The sequence below is a fragment of the Dermacentor silvarum genome, chromosome 2, assembly GCF_013339745.2.
Source record: "Dermacentor silvarum isolate Dsil-2018 chromosome 2, BIME_Dsil_1.4, whole genome shotgun sequence".
In the NCBI taxonomy this organism is placed as follows: Eukaryota; Metazoa; Arthropoda; class Arachnida; order Ixodida; family Ixodidae; genus Dermacentor; species Dermacentor silvarum.
The window spans coordinates 17,299,474-17,323,006 of NC_051155.1; the positions used below are offsets into that span (position 1 = coordinate 17,299,474).

A 23,533-nucleotide genomic window follows, 5' to 3' on the forward strand; every position below is an offset into this window, starting at 1 on the left:
GTGGGCAGCCGTTCGACACGAATGGGAGGACCTTCGAGCGCATCATGACTTTGTGCCAGCGCTGTACGCGTCACTGCAGTCTAGGATGGCAGTAGTCGTTTCCGCAAAGGGTTGTATAACAAAATACTAACATCATCAAGAGAAAATTATTCCTGCTTACTAATACTACTTCTAAATGGATCAATCTTTTGTTGAACTTGCACCAAATAAAAGTTCGGATGTTTGTGTTCTCTTGCCTGTTCGTTGTACGATAAGAACACAGCAGAAGGAAAACTAAACAAAGTGAAAAGTTGAAGTAATTACAATAACGCCAAGCATAAGAAGCACAACGTTCTGAATTAAAAGCATTAAAGTCGTGGTTTCTGTCATAATTTGGTTTCTGTTGAGGGGGAAAACCGGCTAGCAGACGACACACGCGCGCTACGATGACGTAATGCGCACGAAAGGAGCCTACCCTCCCCGAGCATGCGCGCAGATATTGTGGCTGCAGTCTGACGGCGCTGGTGATATAAAAAATGTCACAGTTTCGCCCTAAGGGCGTAGGAATGAATGCGATAGCAACACAGCAATGCCATAAAAAGTAAGGTGAGCGGCTTTGGTAGCAATATGAATTGTAGTAAACATGAGCTGATTAAGTAAGCAGGTGTGCTGCGCCGTAAGTAGACCGACATGAAGAGAGACTCGATGACCACGAGAAGGCACCTGTGAAACGGTGGTGTTGATGAGAAGCGCTTCCCGTGGGCAGCGCGTGCGAAGGGACACACCTGTAGCGCTGCACTGCCGATCCGGGCAGCATTGCATGTGTAGCGTGCGTTGGAAAATGTGGCCCGACTATTACTAACTGAATGGACAAGCGTGGTGTGAGCGCGCACAAACAAACATGAATAGATCACACTGAATGACTGCAGACAACGACTGTCAAAACGCTGGCAGCAAGCAGCGGGCGAAGGTACGTGCGGTCTATCGCTTCAACGGAAACTGAGCGGCGAATGCACGGCGCATAAAGGTCAGAGCCGTGTGGAGATAAGAGACGGTTCGCGCGAGCGACGAGCGCGGTTGCTGGCAGAGTAGAAGTGCGCCCCCCCCCCCTCCCCCGCTCCCTCCGGCGCTGGCTTCCCGCTTCCTTGCTTGCGCGCGGGAGATTGAGTGCGTTCGCTCTCCGTGATAGCGCGCATCCCCGCACGCTTCCGCTCGGGCATACGGTGCGCGGCGAAGATTTTATCTATAGGGAACCTCACGGTGACGGCGACGGCGACGCCGACGCCGACGGCAGAAATCCGGTTGAAGTGTCCATATAATTGCTATCGCAATAAAAAGCCACGCGCTCCCCTGTTCACCCTCAAGAAGATTGCGACTGTACAAGCTGAGGCGCTGGACCTGGGCGGAGCTAACGTACCGCTCGCTCGTTCGGATGCACGTCCCGCGTGCTCCTAATCGTCGTATGCCGCATGCCGGAGAATGCAGCGCCACACGTCGGATCGGACGCCGAATCGTACCGTGTGTCGCTTGCTTAGTACTGCTAATGCAGAAACGATCACAAGTCGGCCGTTTTGCTAGCCTTACCGTAAAATGCTTGATTGTTGCACTGGGTACCTCTATCGGATACCAATAAACACTTTTCTTTTTTCTTTCGTATCTTTTCTTGTCAGTGGCAATGTGCCTGACATGGCGAAAACCTTTTTCGCTACTTCAGCATCAGAATCAGTTTATTCAAGAAAAAAACGGGGATAATTACATGGTAAATATACATATACAGAAGGAGGTCCCGTAGTAGAAACTGACATAGAACCTCCTGTGCAGGATGACAAGAACTGTTAATACAAACAACAATGCCAACACGTAAAGTTTACGATAATAAAGGGTTTTAAAAAAATGACGGGGTTTTACGTGCCAAAACCACGATATGAATATGAGGCACGCCGTAGTGGGGGACTCCGAAATAACTTGGACCACCTGGGTTTATTTAACGTGCACCTAAATCCAATTACATGGTTGTTTTGCATTTCGGCCCCGTCGAAATGCTGCTGTTGTGTCCGGTATTTGATCCCGCGACCTCGTGTTTAGCAGGCCAGCGCCATAGCCACTAAGCAACCATGGCGGGTTAAAAGCTTTCTGGAGACAAGGAATAAATGAGCAGAAAAACCGCAGTTGAATGAAATAAATAACAAGAAGGCTGAGGATTAGTCATTCATAATGAAAACTACGAAATAACCTTTTTCAAGAAAAAAAAAGATCCTGGAATCAAAGAGAAACACAGTTAAAGTTAAAAAGAAACACGAGCTACACTGAAAAATGACAGTCGGAGGAAGCTAAAAGAAAGCGCTTAAGGTCTGTATCGTCTGTATGAAAACGGTGAGCTTTCAACAATTTTAAAGGAAATGGCAATGTGTTCCAGAGAGATGAAGCTGAAAAGTGTAATGACTGCTTGCCGTAGTTAGTGCGAAGTAATTTTAATATTCTTTGAAAATATAGTATTGTTTATATTAATAAGAGACGTCCTTGGCGCGATGGTTGCTGGAATATTATTGATTATTGCCCTAAACATAAAAATAGCAAGGCTATATTTAACAAGATCTGACACATTCAAAATATTATGTGCATGTAATAACTAATCCACGCTAATGTTACGAGATGAAAATGTTATTGGACGAAAAGCTCGATTTTGAATTACTTGCAATGACGTTAGGTGACAGTTATAAGTGTTTCACCATGATTCAACGTTATAGTTGATACTAGAATGACCAAAAGCATAATACAGCGACATTACAGTAGCAAATGATAAATATGGTCATGCTTTGATTAGAAAGCGTATTTCGTATGTCATTTTCTTTCTTACGTTAGATATTTGAAGGTGAAGTTTTAGGTGGCGATCAAGTGCGACACCTAAATAGGTGCAATGATCAACTGCAGTGATTAGGTGATTGTTGATGGAAATGAATTGAAGGTGCTGAGGCGCGGCAAAGACGACAGAATTCGTCTTATTATCGATAATCTGTAGATTATTATGTTCACACCACGTGGATGGTGACACAAGATCTTCGGTTAGCTTACTTGATAGGATTTTAACACAATTCTAAGAATGAATAAGTGTCGTCCGCGTACAGAATGCACTTCGATGAGAAGAGGCAACTAGGCAGATCATTAATATAGAGTCGGGAAAATAGGGGACCTAATATGAACTCCTGCGGCACACCTATGTTAGTAGTAGCTTCTTTAGTGTAGTGTCCAGAAATGTTGACTTGTTTTCTATCTTATAAGCAACTGCGGATTACAAGTAGTGGCGGACCAGTTATTCCAATGGCTTGGAGTTTAGCGCACAGAATTGCGTGATTAGTAGTGTCGAAGGCCTTAAATGGGAACTTCAGAATAGTGTTTGCCTGAGTTCGTTGGTTGCACATAGCACAAATGGTTTCCAGCAGAACGTATGGACACGAACAGAAAGGGACGACGACACACGCTCGACTAGCAACTGAATGTTTATTCTTGGTTTCCCACACCTTTTATAGCACACGACAGCCAATGCTTTTTCCTTTTGTGATGCCGCTTATCCGTCTTTCAGAGCGAAATGTTGTCTTTGCGCAAGTAGATTTAAACTTCACCTTTGAAATGCCAGAAAGAAAAAGAATTAGGTTTCTTGATTTGGCCATCACCTTCGAAAGGCAGCACACATGCTGGAAGTACGAGACCCGCTCTTACAACGGGTTCCTGCCATACGATTCCGACCATTCTAAGAATGTAAAACGAGCCATCGTGACCACAGTGCTACAAGCCGCCCTAAAGAAGTCGTGTCATCACCTCATGGAAGAAAGCTTCATGCACCAGGTAACCAGGCTCAACAACGCTGGCTATCCGAAAGGCCTGCTTACAGCTGTCGCCGAAGGGTTGCTAAAGAAAATGAAACTCCCGAACAGCAAGCCTCAATAAAAAGAAAAAAAGCCAACAGAAGAGGAAGAAGGTCGCAGTTGTGCCTTATATACATGGCCTAACCATAGGAGGCTATGGCCTAACCCATAAGCTAAAGGAGATAGCCGGAAAGGAAGGCGTCACGGTTGTATGTTCAGCACCAAACAAGGCATATTCAATGTGTGCGCGAGTCAACAATCAGCAGAAAAATCAGCAGTGCACCATCAACCACCAGAAGAAGTACACTACCTGCAAGACAGGGGTGATATATGATGTTCCTTTATCATCTGGCCGAAGGTATATAGGACAAAAAGGCAGGTGTGGCAATGACAGGACAAGAGAGCAATGACGGGACAAGGAATCTGCGTTGGGCATCTCGCTTTTAATCATCGCCAGCACCATTGCATCGTACAAATTTACGACATACAGGTTTTAGAAAAAAGTAAAGACAAGCTGACGCGCGAAATTTTAGAAGCCATGGCCATTGACAGAAGCGGGCAATCATGCATCAGTACACCATCGATACTACTAACACAAAAAGAAAAAAAAACTACTTGCGCAAAGACGACATTTCGCTCGGAAAGACGGATAACCGGCATGACAAAAGGAAAAAGCATTGGCTGTCGTGTACTATAAAAGGTGTGGGAAACCAAGAATAAACATTCAGTTGCTAGTCCATCGTGTGTCGTCGTCCCTCTGTGTCCGTGTCCATACGTTCTGCTGGAAACCATTTGTGCCTTAGATGGGTCATAGAATATGGAGGCTGCAACTACGCCTTCATCAAACGCTTTTTTTAAGATAATCAGTATGAGCTGCATATCACAAGGCTAGCTGAAAGAAGGAGTGCGTGCTCACCTCTGCCGGATAGTGACGTCGGGTTACGTGTTTAAGTAAGTTTATTGCGCCATTCTTACATGCGCCAATGAGAAAACATGTCAAGACAGCGGAATAAACCTGAAGAAAACACGAAATAATTGTATTTATACGCATGACTCGCGGGTGCTACGTATCCGCCTGTAGAGCGGCAGTGGGGCGCTCTGGTTATTGTCATTTGGCGTTATGAGATCTGAGTGGCGAAAGAGTATTCGTAGTCTTCAAAAAACTGCTGCAAGAAAAAATAAACGTGGACAGCGTGCACTAGTGGTGCAAGGCTGGAGTGAACAGCGGACCTGGTGATCGACCTAGCTTTTCTTCTAGGTTTTACTAACCTTGGCTCAGTTTTGCTAGGAAATGCTAAGTGCGGCTAGCCACGATATTCCGAATCGGCTCGCAGCAGAGCCGCAGATTCTCGATTGACCGCGCGACACACTTAAAGATGAGCGGCTTCTTCTTCGGGTGTCCGGATCTTCTTTGGTCGTCCCATGTCAAGGCTACATGTACTCGCCCCAGAGTCAACGAGGGTTCCCCCGCCGTCTGCGCGGCTCCGAGATTTAGCTCCCTGGTGACGTCGCGGAAAAGGTGTGCCTCCACACTTTCTGGAGCGTGGCTGGTCGAAACCTGCCGAGCCACCGCCAGAGGCATCTGCTGCGGTCACGGACACCGCGTGCGTTCGGCGCAAACGCGGGGAAAACGGGGGAACGCGGTCGGCGTCGTCAGTGGATCTGCGCGTTGCCTCGTTGGTGCTGCTGCAATTTCTTTCTCTCTCTCGCTCTCATTTTCTTTCTCTCTCCTGAGCAAAGCGCGCACCGCGCGCATGCTCTCCGTCCCTCTCCTCAACGTCCAATGTCAAGGCACGGAGAGGAGGCGAAGCAAATGCCTCTCCTCGAGGTGGTTGCTAGGCAACACATGGTGGCGTCATCGCCAGGACCATTTTTTGTTCGCACTACGCGGCGCAACCAAGAGCTTAAACACCTCCGCTGTTAAAAGGAAAAATACAGAAGGAGCAACAGAGAATCGAAGCCCGGACTGCAATGTGGGAATGAGAAGCGCAACCTTTTCACCGCCGCTGAAACTTGCCTAATTGCTTTTTAATTGTTATATCACGGTCGCTGGATATCCATTGGCCGTGGTTACATTTACCTCTGCCTAAAAACTGCTCGACGTTATGCCGCATTATTTTTCTGGATTTAGGCGTTTCGAAGGGCAATTCTTGCGAACTTTACATACAATGTGATCTAACGTTTTCTGCTGTAACGTCTTTAACAATTAGGAGTCACTTCTAAACGCCGTTGTTGTTAGACTTACAAGCCCTCCGCCGAGCTATCACTGCTTGTCGTCGAAGTGTGCAACGGCTCGTAGATTGTCCCGATTGTTTGCGTATGATTCCACCTACACATTTAATGACGGGAAGGTATGCACGTATGTTAAGCACCTCTGTGTACCTATATTAACTGCTGCACCCGAACGGTAGCGCGAAGGTTTGCGGAATGCGTTTACGGAAGAGGATTCTCCTGATGGATTCGGCCGTATCTTTCAGACAAGCTGAATTGTTTGCGCGTGCGCCCGACGTAGCTTTAGACACTTCGTATCTTCAAGTAGCAAAATAATCGAGAAGATATTTCTTAGTCGCTTGAATGTCAAGGCACGGAGGCGTGTCGAGGCACCTGACCAAGTTAAACCTTTTGTAGAGCTCCCAATTTGGTTTTCATTCACGTAGTTCAACTGATTTGGCGGTAATCTCATGAAAAGACTACATTAGGAATACTATTACGAATACGTTTTTAGATGCGAGAGCATCTTATGCTTGTGGCAGTGTTCGTTCTGCGGCGTCCGCACCCATATTGCGCAAGCGAAACTCTCCCTCATTCTCCTTTCCTACGCAGGTGTGCGCTCTCCTCCTCCTTTCTCCGCCACAGGTGCGGCGCGGCAAATCATAGCATATAACTCTCTCTCTCTCTCCCTCTCTCTCTAAGCGTACGCCGGTAGCCGGCGCAAGTGTCGCGGCGCAGTATAAAGCGCGCGTTCGCTGCGCTTACGTCACCGATTCCTAGCGCACCGACGCTAGGAATCACGTACGATCTCTAAATAAAGACGCAACAACCCCGTACAAACGTCTCCTCTCTTCTCAATACATTCTCTCACTTTCATTAGGTCGTGTTGCCAAGTGAAACGAAACGGAAACTCGATGCGCAGCCCCGCGATGCTTTCGCATCCCACCATGGTTGCCCGTAGGGTGAGATGATGTGATTTTTTTGGGTTCAGACGTTTTGAACATCTCCAAAGCTTTTGACACAATAAGCACAAGTTGCTGAAAAAATTATAAGCCTATAGAATCATTGGTCCTGCGTTTTTATTTTTAACCAGCTACTTATCCAACAGCAAAATTTACTCTGTATGTATCAGGGAATTATAAGGGAAGTTTTCAGTCAGTAAAATAAATTACAAAGAGGGGGGGGGGGGGGGGGCTCAGGGCCTTCATCTTGGGACCATTGTTATTTATTGTATAAATGGCCTTCGACAATGTGCTTCACCGTCACAATGCGTGTGATGGGCTGAAGACACAATTTCAGACTCACGTGTTTTCCATCGCTAATTTCTAAATTCATTTTTTGCATCAGCCAACATTGCTACTAGGTGTCGCAGCAATCATTTGATTTTAAATGCAAACCAAACTACACTCACGGTGTTATGTTCCGCCTAAAAATGCGAGCCGTTTTAGCCTGAGGTAGACCTGACTCGCACTGCATTTCAATCAGTGACTGTGTTTCGTTTCTTGGTGTCACTCTAGACCATCAGCTGAAATTTCATTACAATTTTTCGATCTACTAAAAAAAGAAATTGTCTTTCGGAATTAGAGCACGCATAAACGCTGGACCTTTTCTATCTATTACTGCTCTCTTATGGCTCTATCATGCATTCGTTCGTAGCCATAACAGTTATGGCGTAGTCGCTTATCGTAAAACCTATCATTGTCATAGTGATATCTTCAGAACATACAAAACCAGGCACTACACGTTATTTCTAACAGCAGTCGAGATAATATTATTCTAGCGAAAGATACGGTCCGGTCATCCGACCGCTTTCGTGTTCGTCGAACCCTGTCATAAATTACGACTGCACGAAAACGTGTGGTTGCGCTATCAAAATCATACGCATGGAGAATAACACACTTGTTAAAAAGGCTTATTTGCAATCAGTTACCATGGTTTACAGGTTACATAATAATAATCTTACGTACAACTTCATTCTGTTGAATGCCTCGACGAATGTTAACCCTACAAGTTTTGCTCTGCAGAAATTCGTTTCTTACTTTCGGCAGTATCTACTAATCACGAGAAAAAGATAGCTTCATTTCGCGCTAATAATATGTGTAATTGTCTACCTTAACACATAAAACCATCCTAATGTCTTTCTGTGTTTCAAAATGGCAATGAACAGCATCTCAGTATTAAATAACCTCATTTGATATGCATTCGTCTAGGCTGCATATTTTTCTTGTTTTTCTCTTCGTGGTGGTGTTTGTAATAAATTTTGTGCGCTAACGATGTAACTTTACTTTGTATATTTTACTGTTAGTTGGAGTTTGTGTTTCTTGAAGAAATTTCTGGCTTTGTTATACAATTTTGTATACTTGCACTTTTAGTTTGGCTTTATATACTTTGTTGACTCGATTAGCTTGCCTTTTTATATTTTTTAATCCTATGTCTACAGTTCGTTATGCTTCCTACTCTCTTGGTTAAACTTTACTGTGTCTGCTCGTTTGCAATTTCCTTCCATCATATGGTTATAGAGGGTCCCGTTACGGTCGCCTCACCTTGGGACCCTCTTCTGCGTATTGTAATCTTGTAATAATTTGATGTTAAACTCAAATAATCTTGAAACTTTGAACAGCCGGAATCATGTTGCTACTAAACTATACCCATAAAAAGCATTATTCGGCCAACGTTCTTTTTTCTGATTGCGTGCCAGATAGCTTATCTCAGTAATAATATCCGCACGAAGGGCGGCCGGCGTCCACTGGAAGAAACCAGTCAGCATCGCACATGCTTCACGCTGAGGCTGCAACCAGGACATGCCGCACAGAAGAAATGTGTCAAGGTTGTCCGGTGACTGCCTGGGATACGAGGCTCAGGACGACACCAAGCGCGCGTCATACAGAAAAACTCACGAACAGCTCATGCGCGTACATACACCCACATCATGGCTCCAAAGGGCAAGATTTCCTGCGGTTCCTAGAATCGTAGATATAAATGCGGGCGAGGATATAAAGTAGCTGCACATCTCCACACGTCGCAATATGCGCCTTATCTCGCGCAGTTGCGTACTTTAGGAGATTTCAAGCCGAGTAAAGTATTGCACTTGGCGAAAGGGCATTGGCTTCCGCCTGGAAATGCAGACGCCGACTGAGAGTGACGCCTTCATTGGGGGGCCAATTTCTCGGCTCGCTTATCTTACCAGCAGGATGTCATTCTCTCGAAAGACAACAGCGTTCTGAGGGCCGCTGTCTCTAGCGACTCTTCCCACCGTCTGCGGAGGCCGCGGGACCACCGTCCCCGTGTCATCAGAATGCCGCGGCGAAAGCGCGGAATTTCTCCCCCACGGCTGTATAGCGGGCGTCGGAAAAAAGGCAAGAGCGGTGTACCTCTCACCGGACTCTCGGCAAACTGTCCACGACGTTCTCAGTTGCAATACGGGCACACCGGATTAACGGCTATGACGACTCGGCTCCTGGCGATCCTGCTCTCCCTCTCCGCAGTTGGTGAGTCGAAAGAAGTGAGATTGCACGGGAAGTAATTACATGCAGCCATTAGCAAAGCAACGTTGCTATGGTGGAGCTTTCTCAAGACTGTCGTAGCTCGTGATGGGGCCAGATTTTCTTGAAAAATTGACAAAGCAGCCTTTAGTCTGTCGTTGGCGCGTAAACGAGGACCCGTCCGTTCATTACAAGACTTCAAAAGGAGCGTAGGGCAGGTAGACGTTTTTCGACGCTTATTTAGACGCTTGAAAGGCGTGGCGACGATCTGCTCCAAAAATTGAATAACAGGTGCACGTGAGCACTGCAAGTATTAATGATACTGTTCTATGAAACAGATCATTTCTCTACACTTTTGCGATTATATACCGGCCGCGCACGGCTGCCTTTGCCGCCGTGATTGCCGCGTGATTTGTAGTGTAATCAGTTTACGCTGTATCATGTGCGTCTACCGGGCGTTTCACATAACTGGAACAAAGATTTTGTTTAATTGTATACATTAGACGATTAAAACAACGCAAAAATCTGCAACCGTCCACAGATTTTTAGAGTATTCCTTGCAGTGCAATTTTTTGCTATCTAAGCCAATTCAGCTATGCGAGTTCGCTACTCCTATTTCAAAATTGACATTCAAAAAGCTGTAAAACATGCTGAGAAACACCCATAAAGTTGTTTTCAAGACGTTATCTTTTTGTTGCCTCATAAGAAAGTCACTGAATTATTAAAACAAAATTGCCATCACTGCATGGGTCATCGCCTGCCAGTTTGCGTAGTTTTCGATCGTGTTTTTGAGGAACGAAGCCGTCATGTCATGCACACAATAAAAAAATGTGGTTGGCCACGGTATCCAGGTACCCACCAAATTGACGGTGCTGTGAATATCTCAATACGCCAAGATACAAAATAAAAAGTGTTAACTCTGCGCTGAAAATAGGGCTAATAATAATAATACCTTTCACAATAATAATATAATACAAACAATAAAATACCAATAAATCAAACAACCAGATATATTTAACGTGCCCAGGAACAAACCTAAGAAATCAGTGCTGGCGCGCGTACACATCAGAACCAATAACCGAAAATAAAAAGTATAGAGATTTAAGAAAAAAAAGAAAAAAAGAGAATAAATCTAAACAAAAAGTGACAGCAAGACATAATACGAGACCACCAACAATGAATAAAAAACAATTATGACAACAATAGCCTACATAGAACAAAACGATAGGTGAACATAAACAAAAAATCAGGAGAAACGTCGTTGAATGAAGCATGAACCTATGAAACAACGCAAAGCTCTGAAAAGAACAATGACAGGGAGGTACGAAAAATACCGAGACATATAATCAATATGCCAAGAATTAATCGGTCAATTTTATTAATGTGACCCGGTCATCGGAGCCATTGACAGCAGGTATTCGGAGCCAGCAAGTATTAACCAGCTGGCTTTGGTACTGGCACACGTGAGACGTGATACAATTGGTATAATCCAGACGAGCATCCACCACAATGGGCTGGGTACAAGAAATTGGTTTATTATATGACGTGTGTATAACACAAGATAAAATAGTATAAAATAACATAAAATAACAATACACACATACATACAAAATACAATACAAACATACAACATGGACATTAATTGAAAGTTCTGAAAGACTGGACACCAAGTACATGGTAAGTGTATGAACCTCTGCAATTACACGTGATCCCCCCGCAAAAGCATTGCAGAAGCTGCAGCGCATACATTTGCACTCAAGCACAAGAGCCCAGAGGGGCGATAGACTGAGGAGACGGAGAACGCGCAATGCCAGCGCCGTGGCAAAATGGCTGAATAACGGCCGTTTGCTCGCGGCAGCTTGCATACCTTAGGTGATCGCGGGGGAAGGGAAAGGTGCGTTCAAATAGAATGCTTCGTTTGGGGTCTCTTCAATAACAGAAATCCTTCTACTAGACAACGCGACAGTTCCGAAAAAGCTGTAAAAGTACAATAATAACAACAACAATAACAATAATGCAAGGTATGGTATGGCACTTTCCTGCTATTTTTGAAATATAAACACCGGGCAAGTTTGTCCATGCGACAACTGACGCAGGGCATGCAGACGCAAAGCCGAATTAAAGCCCCGCGCCATCCAAACGACAATATGCAAGTGATGGTCCAGCAAATCAACTGGATATTCCTACCCTGTTCATGGGGGTCAACCATGTTCCCAATTGCTTAGCTTCGACGGCTTCGAAAACCATACATGGTTGCAGCATGTCGCCCGTACCAAGAAGCACCGGCCTGAAAGTGTGCTCCGACATTTCTGCGACAAGAGCCTGGTTTCGACAAGTAGGGGTTAATGCAGGCTATTTTGCAATTTGTCTTCATTGACGGTATTTGGTGGTGATTTCCACGGCATACGACAGCGATAATTGTTTGCTCGAGGCGTTGTTTTGCGCCATGTCCACAGCCTGCGAGAACGCTAGCACAGTGGTAAGTGTATGAACCTCTGCAATTACGCGTGACCCCCCCCCCCCCCCCCCGCAAAAGCATTGCAGAAGCTGCAGCGCATACATTTGCACTCAAGCACAAGAGCCCAGAGGGGCGATAGACTGAGGAGACGGCGCATCGCATGGTGGGCTGAGATTGAGAAATCGATTTATTGATGCCTTAGAAAAATAGCCGCTGCCACGTCCCGTTCCCGACGGACGAGCTCCCGCTAGCCACCCGGGCTTCCGTCACGCACCATGGTCTCCCAGTGTTGCAGGAGTGCGTTAGCAAAGCGTCACTTGCGCTACACAGAAAAGGAAAAATATTTCTGGATGTGTGTAACCGTTAAATACCACTGCCTTGTGTATACCAGTCTTCTGACATGTTTTGCGCTTCGGTTAAGGGCTGGAGTGCGAGTGTACGCATGCGTAAGTTTTCCTATTTATGTGGCGTTTGTAAGCAATAAACTTTCTGTCATAGTCAATGCTCGTGTTAGGTCTTTCTTCTTTGTCTCTGTTGGGTCGTAAGTCAAAAGCAGTAGTGTGAAGGTCGACTTAGTTTAACGGGAGAGTACGTGCGTATTCTCTCCTGCAGAACGCCAGTGAAATGTTGAACTTGATAATTTGCATTATCTGACGGTAATTTAGGGGACCAGTATTGACTAAGAAAGTGATAAAAACTGAAGTAATTAACAGCGGTGAAATCATACTCTGGAGAGGCCGGTGATTTTGGTGTATTTCTTTTTGAAGCTTTGTCTGACGGTTGTTACAATTAAAAGTCGAGGGGGATACTTGTCTGCTCCAACCACTTCTCTGTCAACATCGAAGACATGCACGCTTTCAATTTTCGACAAACACAATTCGAATATGTTGCCGTGCGAGCTCACCACATGGTTCAACTGTTGAAGGTTGTTGAAAGAAATAAAATCGAGGAAAATGAATTCTTTAGGTGTAATATAGTTGTTAAAGTGAGATATTGACATGTTGTCTTATTTTATTTTAGGTACGTTAAACTACTCTTGTACTTTAAATGTATGCTTACTGTGGAAGGGTTCATATTGTTAACAGATTTTATACACTCATAAAAGGAAGATATATTCGTCGAGGGTGATATGTAAAATGCACCTAATAGTATGCACTCTCACCCGCCGCATGGCAGATGAACCCTTTCTAAAGATTCGGGCACGGATTCCAAGTCCGCACGCCGAACGCATGCATGCTTATTGCGAAGAGCGATCACGACTCCTGCGATGCTCTTACCACCCTTGCTGTCACGGTGGCGGAAGTAGACGTTATATTTAAGCGGAAAGTAACGTGGTGAAGATATATCGGAAGAAAGCCACGTCTCTGTCAATATTAGTGTAGAAGCGGATGAAAAGTAATTGCAACGTAATTAGTTTTTGTCCTTAGACTCCGTACATCTTGACAGCAAAAATAGGCGGTGCATTTATCCGATGGACATTTATTTATTTATTTGATTTTTATTTAGTGCATACTACAGTCTGAAGAGCAAGTAGTAGAAGCAAAAAATGAACAAATTGAACGACACCGAACAAGTTATTCAGTAGAATAAAGTGAGCATTACTACTCGAAGACAAGCATAGACTAACAAACACGACTAAAAATACGTTAAAGACGAAAATTGCGCAAATTTATAAGATCACATTTATGCGCACAAAGACATTGTTCATTAGTTGTCAAATATGGAAAAGAGTAGGGTGTATTGTGCGGGCAAAGAAACGCAAACAAAAGTTCGTTCATGAGCTGTAAAATATAGACAAGAGTATGGCGTTATAAGCTATGAAGTTTACAAGAAATGATCCACGTGGTTTTCGAAGTCAGGAAGACCACGTTCTGAAAAAACGCTTGAAGGCAGTGCGTTCCACTTGATGCTGGTTCGCGCAAAAGAGGAGTGCTTGAACAGGTTAGTACGTGCGAAATATAGTGTCAGGTCGTCATTCTGAATGTCTGGTCTGTCGGGAAAAAGTAGGAGAAAGGCATTTACCAGGATCGATAATAAACTGCCGAGTGTGGAGCGAGAAAAGGAACTTGAGCCAGTTGATCCCTTAGGAAAAGAATGTTGAAAAATTATTGAAATCTCATTGGTCAACGTCAACAAATGGCATTGAAAGTGTTTAGTGGTATTTTTGAAACATTATTGAGGAAGTTGCTGACAAGTGTTGATAATTGGCTCGCGATATTTTGCCGAAACAAAATCATTGGTATTGTTGAAAGCATGTTGTATTTCAATATTGAACGTCGATCATCTTCAACGTTGCCAATATTGGCAAAGTTGAAGATGATTTGAGTCTCAACATTGAAATCTCATTGAAAGATTGTTGAAATTTGTTGCGTGTCAATATTGAAAGCTCATTGAGATATTGGTGGACCTATATTGAACGTCAACATTAAAGGGATCTTGAAACCTTAGTGAATTATGCCCCAAATGTAGAGGATGTTTCACTTACCTTGGGCGAAACATTAAAAATATGCAACTGATTCATAGCTGGACAGGATCAAGGTAATGTTTGCCGTCGCTTGGAGATACTCAGATTTTTTGCATTCCACATAATTCGATAACTAGTCTTAATAAATAATAGATGGAAAGTGTCAATGATAAAATTGTGGAGCAACAAGAAAAACTCCCGATACAGTTTTCTGTTGCTCAATACGTGCTATACAAAAGTTCTTCCGAGCGTGAAAGAAATCCACGAATACACAAAAAATTGCCGCTCAACTGGCCGCTCCAGCAATTGGCTTCTATTCGCAGGCATCTCTCACACTCCGAAAAACACTTTTATGTGGCACGTATTTAGCAACAGAGAGCTATATCGGGAGTTGCAAAAAATAATCTAAGTATCTCCAAGCGACGGCAAAGAACATCACCTTGGTTCTGTCCAGCTACGTAGCACTTGCATATTTTTAGTTTGGCGCAAGCTAAGTGAAACACCCTGTATATTGAGCAATGTTGAAAACTGCTTTTTTCTTAAAACAATGCCGAGCTATGTTGCGTCACAAAGCATTACATTTGATGTCACTTTGATATAGTCGTCGCATATGACAGGACAGGAACAAATTGAAATACAAGAGCTTCTGTATTGCAGGCCTGGGTCACCCAAAGCTAAAAAGGATGCTCTTAACCTGTAATAAACCATATTGTTAATCTGATTGCAATACCCTTATGCCAGTTTTTCAATTTGCTTAACACAGCCTAGCCATTGCACCTTCAATAAATGAAGAACGCAAATTTGATACAGACTAAAACCATTTTTCTAGGTGAAGTTTTTATTTGTAATCAAACATTTGTGTAAATGTACAACGATTATCAGCTTGAGAACATCAAAAACTACTTAACAAGTATTGTAGAGTACAAACGGGCTGCAGCTTGACAACATAAGGTAAATACTGACAGATGTAAAGTCTGTGTGGCCTTAAAGTAAAACACATTTGCCAATAGAAGTAAATACCAAAAAATGAGTAAATGGGGAAATAAATAAATAGGTAAATAAATAAATGTACAAGCACATGACACTAAACAAGAACACTCAAAAAAGTACTTGCTTTCTTCATTAGGCAGCCGCTGGTAGTAACCATACCATGAGTCGCATGAGCCCAATGCAGTCGCTCACACACGAGGTGGCCATTTTTAAGTTTTATGAAATTTTTCAAGATCGTCTGTTGCAAATAAAATAATTCTGGTCCTTGAAATGGATTAATCGGAGAGGCAGACATTCTTTGCACGAGAAATCTAAACACATATTCAATTATATACCAAAAAAGTACTAACTTCGTAATTTACGGCTCTTATTGCAATTTACAAATTGTAGCCGGTGAGCTTACAAGGTGTATGCACTTGGAATGAATTTCCAAAATGACACCAGTTTCAAGATATTGTGAGCATTATTCATATGCTTCATATTCTCATCTGTATATACTCATCAACACAATTTTGGGGCTTGGTGGTGGGGCTCTCGCTCGGAAGAATAAAGAAGTCTGACTGCCTAAACCTTGTCTCACAAGTGGTGGAGTGTGCTGCTTGGTTCCTCATACCTCTCGCTCCTGGTCCTTCTCCGGCTTCACCTATGGTACATCCCTGGAGCTCTGCTAGGGTCGCCGCATCTACCAACTGCACTCAACCATGTCCCAAGACCAGCAGGCCAATACCGCGACATCCACCTTGCCTGCTCCGGCGGGAACCCCTTCTTGGACGGTCACCACCCCTCAGAAGGATCCACCAGTGCTCAGAAGGATCAACCATACGAAAGTTTACCTTTTGTGACGTTTGCTCACAACCCTTCTATCCAACGAACTACGGGGTACTCACCTTTCTACCTAGTTTACGGCCGTTCGCCGACATTCACCGTCGACGCCAGTTTCTTCAATGCCCCAACTAACGCCTCGGCCAGTATACCTGAACAGTTCATCCCGAGACTCGACGAATGTCGTCAACGTGATCGCTTCAGCACAGAAGTCAGTCAGCCAGATCGCAAGCAACGTTACGACATCTGTCGTCGAGACGTCTCCTTTCGTCCTGGACAGGAAGTGCTCGTTTGGACGCCCATTCGTACACCCGGTTTGTGTGAGAAGTTTGAATCACGCTTCCTTGGACCGAACATTATTAATAAACCAAAATCCCCCGTGAACTATCACGTTACTCCAGTCGACGTTTCTTCAGACCATTGTTATCGTGGTTCGGAGATCGTTCACGTTTCGCGTCTCAAACGATTGGTTCAGCGTTTCCCTGCTGGCTAAGTCGCCGCCTGGCTGGCCGCTTCCGCGGGAAATTAGTGTGAGCGTTATTCATACGCTTCACATTCTCGTCGGTACATGCTCATCATCACCGTTTTGGGGCTCTCGCTCGGGAGAATAAAGAAGAATCTGACTGCCTACACCTTGTCTCACAATATATATATATATATATATATATATATACGCCGTCAAACTGGCTGCAAATATGCCCTGTTGTTCAACTTACTTTTTTGACAGAACACTGTTGTATGCATGAAGCACCAAAGTAGCCGGAACGTACGTGTATTTCGCCCCATATTTTTGGCAATATCTGGAAACTGGTGTCATCCTGGAAATTCATATTAAGTGGATACGTCTTGCAAACTCACCGGCTATAATTTGGAAATTGAAATATGCGCTGTAAAGTAATTAGGTGAATTAGTAAACTATCGAGAATGTTCAATATGTGTTTAAATTTCTTGTGTTAGTAATATCTACCGCTTTGAATATTGCAGCTCAAGAACAAGAATTATGCTGTCTGCCACAGGCCATCTTTAGAACTGTAAAACTAAAAAATTATCACTCTGCATAGCCTTATCATTTAGAGGTTGAACGGTGTGTGCCAATTTCACTAAACATTATCTACATCTCAAACAACATGGCAATTGCAATAAGTGATGCTATGGTCGCAGTTTATTGTGCTGCATTGCTTGTTGCATGATCCAGTTTTCTGCATGATTACTAGGTTCCTGAGCAGGTTATTCCGTACCAAGCGACTTATTTACTTTTAGTACTTCAGATTTTTATATGAAACAACGTCGCTATTAGTGACGTGCTGGAAGACTTTAAAAATTATTCCTCTTGCGAGTTCCTATTCAATTTCGTTCAGTGCCACAAAAAAGCTATAAAATACACAAAAAATCTGATTTCGTGCATACATGAAAGGCACATCATTGCCATTACCAGACACTTTTTGTTGCAATGTAAATTCTGACTAGGTTATACCTCTTAATTTCTGCTCATGTATTGAAATAACAAAATAAATCATTTTTGCGAACTCACTTTAACATACAATTTTTATTGAAATGAACCACTCTGACAATGGCACACATGCACTTGCAGGTGTATGTATGAAACCAAAGTTTTTCAATCATTTCTCATTGTACCTACTTTTGCTAATGAAAAAAAATTGAAATGATGTGCCATCATGGAACAGCTTTTGAACTGATTTTCAAAACAGCTTTTTAAAACTGGGTTGTTTGGGATGAAATGACCCAAGATACCTATAAAATAAAATAGTAAAGAAACACTATCTTTGGTGGAACTACATTAAAAATTAACATAGAAATGCAGTGAAAAATTACAATGCACAACGGTTGTATGCAGCTTTGAGCCATCCAACATGTGCTGTAAGGAGACTAACATATATCCTAAATAATATTAAAAATTGCTATAAATTACAAAGCATAACACTTGTATTCTGACTTGAGCCATCCAACACGGGCTCTTCAAGATACCAGCATAATTAATACAAATAAAATTAACATAAAGATGTCAAGAGTTACAAAACACATTTGTGTGCTCGTTTGAGAAATCAGAATTGGGCTCTTCAGGAGACTAACATAACCCTAAATGAATGCAAAAATGTCGACATTTACAAATGCACAACACTTGTGTTTCGGTTTGAGCTGCCCAACTTGGGGTCTTCAGGACACTTTAGGTCCCATGCGAGAAGCGAGGCCAGGGTGTTCTTTTCGTAAAGCATGTTGGTAGCAGGAAATCTGAGACAGGTAAAGCATGCAAAAACACAAAACCAGAACAAGTTTTAAGAAACAAGTTCTACATGCTAGAGTGTGGCATACAGTTTGCCCTCATTATAACAACATTGATTTATTTGTTTTGCTTTATCCAACTTTTTGCGGATAAGACAGCACAAATGCAGATGAGGGAAAAAAGGAATAGCACACTGTGGCAGAATAAATTTATGAATATCCTCGATGTCAAAAATGTGAACTTTGCTTGCTTAGAAACAAAATGGTGAATGAACAATGTTGTTCATGAAGAAACCTAAGGGGGGACTACTAGCAACTACAATTGTTTCTTTTACCATTTATAATTAAAATGTGCGGCACTTGATTGTGTTTTTTCATGCTCCAAATACAATACTGTCATGTCCCTAGAAATGAGTTTTGCTTAATTTGAAGTGAGCTCACATGCAATTGAAGTGCACTTCTCGCCGTACAATGGCTGTTCTCTGGACTCTAACGAAAATACTGTTTATAACGAAGTGTTTGCTGCCTCAATGACAGTTACAACGGGGATTCTCTGTAGTTGTGCGCCAAGCTGGTTACAATAACACATCCCGAACATAACAGCTATACCAAGAAATGCTCAATCTTCTAAGAGGCATATGCACGTAGACTGGTTTTATAACCCTTTGAGGGTCACCCGCCGTACATGTGTGACAGCAATAGAATATTTGGAAAAAACGCGCCTTTTCAGAACGAAGCGTCGCCTACCATCACGCGGGTGCTTTAACCTTCTGGGACTTCTAGAAAAAATTCCTACTGTGTGGTCGCCCCTTGACTTTCTGCAAAACTGATTTTTCTCTTAGCCCTATATGGCTATCACTGCAGTAGTTTGGAAGCATTCCTACTCCACCCAGTCTACTAAAGTAAGTTTTTAAAATTCCATTACATTAAAAATGTATGCTACTTTGGCCTGCATGCAACAATAAATCATGTGTAAAATGGTGAATGCTAAAAAGGGTTGTCGCTTTATTGTCACTTAAAACTTTATTTGCCCACTTTTGCACAAAAAGTCACTCTGAAGAACTTAAATCTGCAAAATGAAAACATTAGTGTCGAATAGTCATTTTTTAGACTGAATCGCATACGAATCAAATAATGCCAGAAGCGAATTGAATCGTTTTCAAATAATTAACAGTCGTTATAACAATAATTATAAAATATTGTTCCCATCCTAGTATTCGTAAAGATAGCAAGTTTTTGTCATTGCATACTACGTTATGAAGTGCTGTTTATTAAAAGCACAAATGAGCAGCAAACAAGCAGTTTCATCACATGCACAGGACTTTTAAGTTAGAATAAATGATTGCTTTATAGCATATAAAGTACGGCTACCTAAGCGACGTAGCCTGCTCTACTAAGCAAGTTCTCATGCTTTATGTCTATACCATGCCTATTGAGGTGAAAATTTACCGTACTATTGCTCCAATTTTATGTTTATTTGGGGTTTTTTAAATATTTGAAAAGTACTCGAAAAATATTTTCATTTACGAATAGTGACCATTGGATTTGAATACCGAATCGAAAAGGGCACTATTCAAATTGTTTGACATACGTTTCGGATACTCGCATGCCCGTAAAAAACATATAACACCTAAATTGGGAGACGTATTTCCCCAAGAATGTGATGCTCAATGGTTAAACAAGAGCAATTTGAGAGCCGAATCATCTTGTTGATAACTTTAAACTCATAGGCTACTCAAGCAATGTTTTATCCTAACCCTATAAACAGACAAGTACTCCCTTGAAGTAAAAAAGCAGAAGATTTCAACAATTTCAGAATAAGAGTTATGGACATGGTCTGTAAGAAGCTTCAAACAGTAGTCACCAAGGGCCTATTCAGTGCTGCTCAATTTATTTAAACACGTGGGGGAAAGCCACATAAATGTATTTATTACCATATCTTAGAATACAAAGTGATAAAGCGCGTGTTATTAAATAGGTTAGCTGCTTAGAATGAATGATTGTTCGCTAAACATAGCATTATTGACAGTGATACTTGCAACTCTATCCCTATTGTTGCTTTGATCGAAACATCCAAACAAAACTGGCACATAACTTATCTTCACTCTGCTGAAAGGCTACTGTCTGGCACCACATGAACCTCCTTCAAGACAGGAGCAACTTTATTTTAATGTGGCCTGTTGAAACAGGTGAAAGCACTGTGTTTTGCATTACAGAACTTGGAGGGCCATTTTGATTGCCGAAAATTCGTGGCAGTGCTGTCCCTCTGGTTGAGCAGAAACTGCACTTGAGCATAGCTTCTCTACAATTCCTATATTATAACAACAATTTGAGGCTACTTAAGCACACCCTCTATGCCACAAGATTAGTAGCGTGATTCACAGACTATTCATCGCAATGACAGTCAAGCAGCGCCATTCATGCGCAAATCATTCATGAGCCAACTTTGTTGGAGCCACCAATAACTTCTGGCAGTTGAGGCTGCTTTTGAAATTTAGCACTTTGGTATGAAGGCATTAGGCACTTAAGATAAAATGAACAGTCATTCCAAATAGTAGGCTATTGTAGCACGCAGTTACAGACACAGGCTACTTGAAAGTCATTTGTTGCGCTAATGGGAAGCTGGTAATTCCAAGTACAAAATGTGAATGCAAAAATGCAACGGGAAAGGATGTACAGTATTTGCCTATAACAGCGTTGACCCTGATAAGGGCAAGAGACTCTTTTTGCCCATTGGTGGTGTTCTTTTCGAAGAGTGAGTGGGCCATGAGGTTCTCTTTGTGAACACGTGGTGAAGCAAGGCCCTTGCAAACTTGCCTGTTCCACCATGGCAGGCCATGGCAAGTTGTGCCAGTATCATCTGAATGAGCACTTCTCCAACCAATGTGAACCTGCACGTTTAAGTAAATGTTATTAAGGTAGTTATAAGGCTTTTAAGCATATTTACACAATAGCCGCACTCCAAATAAATCACAGCGATACTGCCTGCTCCAGACCTAAAATGCTAATCTTACTTGACTAGTGTCACAGCTTGCTATGGTGTTTGAATGCCATGTTCTTCAGAAAAACAAGGATTCATCTAGTACAAAATAAAATAATAAGTAAACCAAAGCATCGAAAGTAGCATACTTAGGTTACTTCACATACTTTCGGGTGTCTGTCTCTAACTATTTTCCAGCCAATTTGCGTCACTTGGTGGTCAATCGTCTAATAGGTAGGGTATCGGGCTGCTATGCTGAGGGAAGTGGGTTCACAACCAACCGACGGACCAGCTTGGATAACTGGGTATGTGGCACTCTTCAATTAACCTCTTTCACGCCATCTTGGGCAACTGCAGCTTGTGTTGGCAAGGTTTAGGAGCTCGAACAGGAAGCCAACTGTTGACGTTAATGCGATTACCACTACACATCAGATTCACTTGCTGTGTCCCAGACCTACTCAGCTGAATGATGTGTACATAAGCCACAAAGGCAGGGTGTGCCAACTGCCATCTCATCAATTAAATGAATCGACTCGCAAAGCACAGGCTATGCAAAATCAAAGAGCAAACACTTATATCTATTATTTTTACTAAATCTTCAGCACAGTTTTTTCAGAGATAATGAATACTATCGCTTTAAGAAGAACTAAAGAGAAATTAAATAAAACAAATCCTGTGGTTTTGCATACCAAAACCACAATCTGATTATGAGACACACCGTTGTGGGGGAGTCCAGATTATTTCTGACCACCTAGGGTTGTATAGTACATGGACGGTTTTGCATTTCACCCCCATCAAATTGTGGTGATTTGATCCTGCGACATTATGCTTAACAGAACAATGCCAAAGCCACTAAGCAACCATGCCGAGTGAGCAGTAAAGAAAAAAATAATTTAGATGTATTTGTAAACGACCTTCCTGTTATACAAAACTATTCAGTCGTACCATGACAAGAGGCTCAGAAAACTGTATAAGACGCAAGACAAAAGATTGGTGGCACTGCACCTTGAAGTCCCCACAGTGCCTTGCTGCGACGCCATGGATTTTGCTAGTGTCTGCTCAAGCTCAGATACTTTTTTTACACATAAAGGTATCTTCATTGTATTCCAAAAGAGCCAAAGACCGAAATGAAAAAGCATCAAGAACTGAACCATAACGACCTGAGTTCGAAAAAACACTTCAAATTAATGATGTCACAATGAGGTATCAGCACTGGGGTATTGGGGTGATACGCAGAAAATGGAACAGTGAGCTTCATTTTCGCATCTGATAATCAACCTACTGCAAAGAAATTAACAGAAAAAGAGATTTTAAAGGGTGGTTTTTCAGTTTAAATTGATTTAGGGTCTCTTTAGTGCCTCTTTAAAATAAAACTAGGAATACATTTAGTTCACTACAGCATAACATGCATCACTGATTCTCATTAAGGCGGAATTGTCCGTATAGCAGAGGGCATGTACTGGCTGATCCAGAGGGGAGCCCTACCACCTCTCCCCCACCCCCTAATTTCGAACTGTTTTATGAGCAGTGATCTAGTTTCTGCATCTTAAGAGACACGATGTGAAGGAAATTCATGCCGAGCTCGCTAAGGTATGTAGTGACCGACACTGCACACCATCCAGCTCGCCATCAATCTCTTTGGAATTTTGTCCCTTGAAATGCAGAAAGACTGGATCACTGCTCGCTCTTCAATCAACTTTCTCAATGGACACTGCTGTTTTTGGTGTGCGGTGAATTGCAGTACTACATTAGGCATATTTTTTTAATTTGTTAAAAATGGACAGACGTTCACTCATGTTGACGCCTAATGTGTACACCTGTTTCAAATTTATGGCACCTATAATACGAACTTTCTGACCCCCCCCCCTTGTATATCAGGCATATGCTCTGAAAAGGCACATTCTACATTTACTTTGTTCACAAGTGATACCGAAATTTTCTCCCAGTCCCGGTACCGTTGCAAGGTCTCGAAGCTGAGAGATTAAAATAATGACTGCTACTGAAGGCACTGTGCCTCAACTGATCAATGTAGGAAATGCTTGC

At 42.7% G+C, this 23,533-nt stretch overlaps 1 protein-coding gene across 2 annotated transcripts in view; it reads left to right on the forward strand.

The window, feature by feature from the left end:
* The first annotated feature begins 9,297 nt into the window (after window positions 1-9,297).
* LOC119441344 (mucin-5AC) overlaps window positions 9,298-23,533 on the forward strand; it is a 113,246-nt gene continuing 99,010 nt past the window's right edge. For both annotated transcript variants that reach the window (XM_037705960.2, XM_049661172.1), the window contains exon 1: window positions 9,298-9,541. In XM_037705960.2, the coding sequence (XP_037561888.2) occupies window positions 9,349-9,541 (193 nt within the window). In that variant the 5' untranslated portion in view covers window positions 9,298-9,348. The remainder of the gene's footprint in view (window positions 9,542-23,533) is intronic.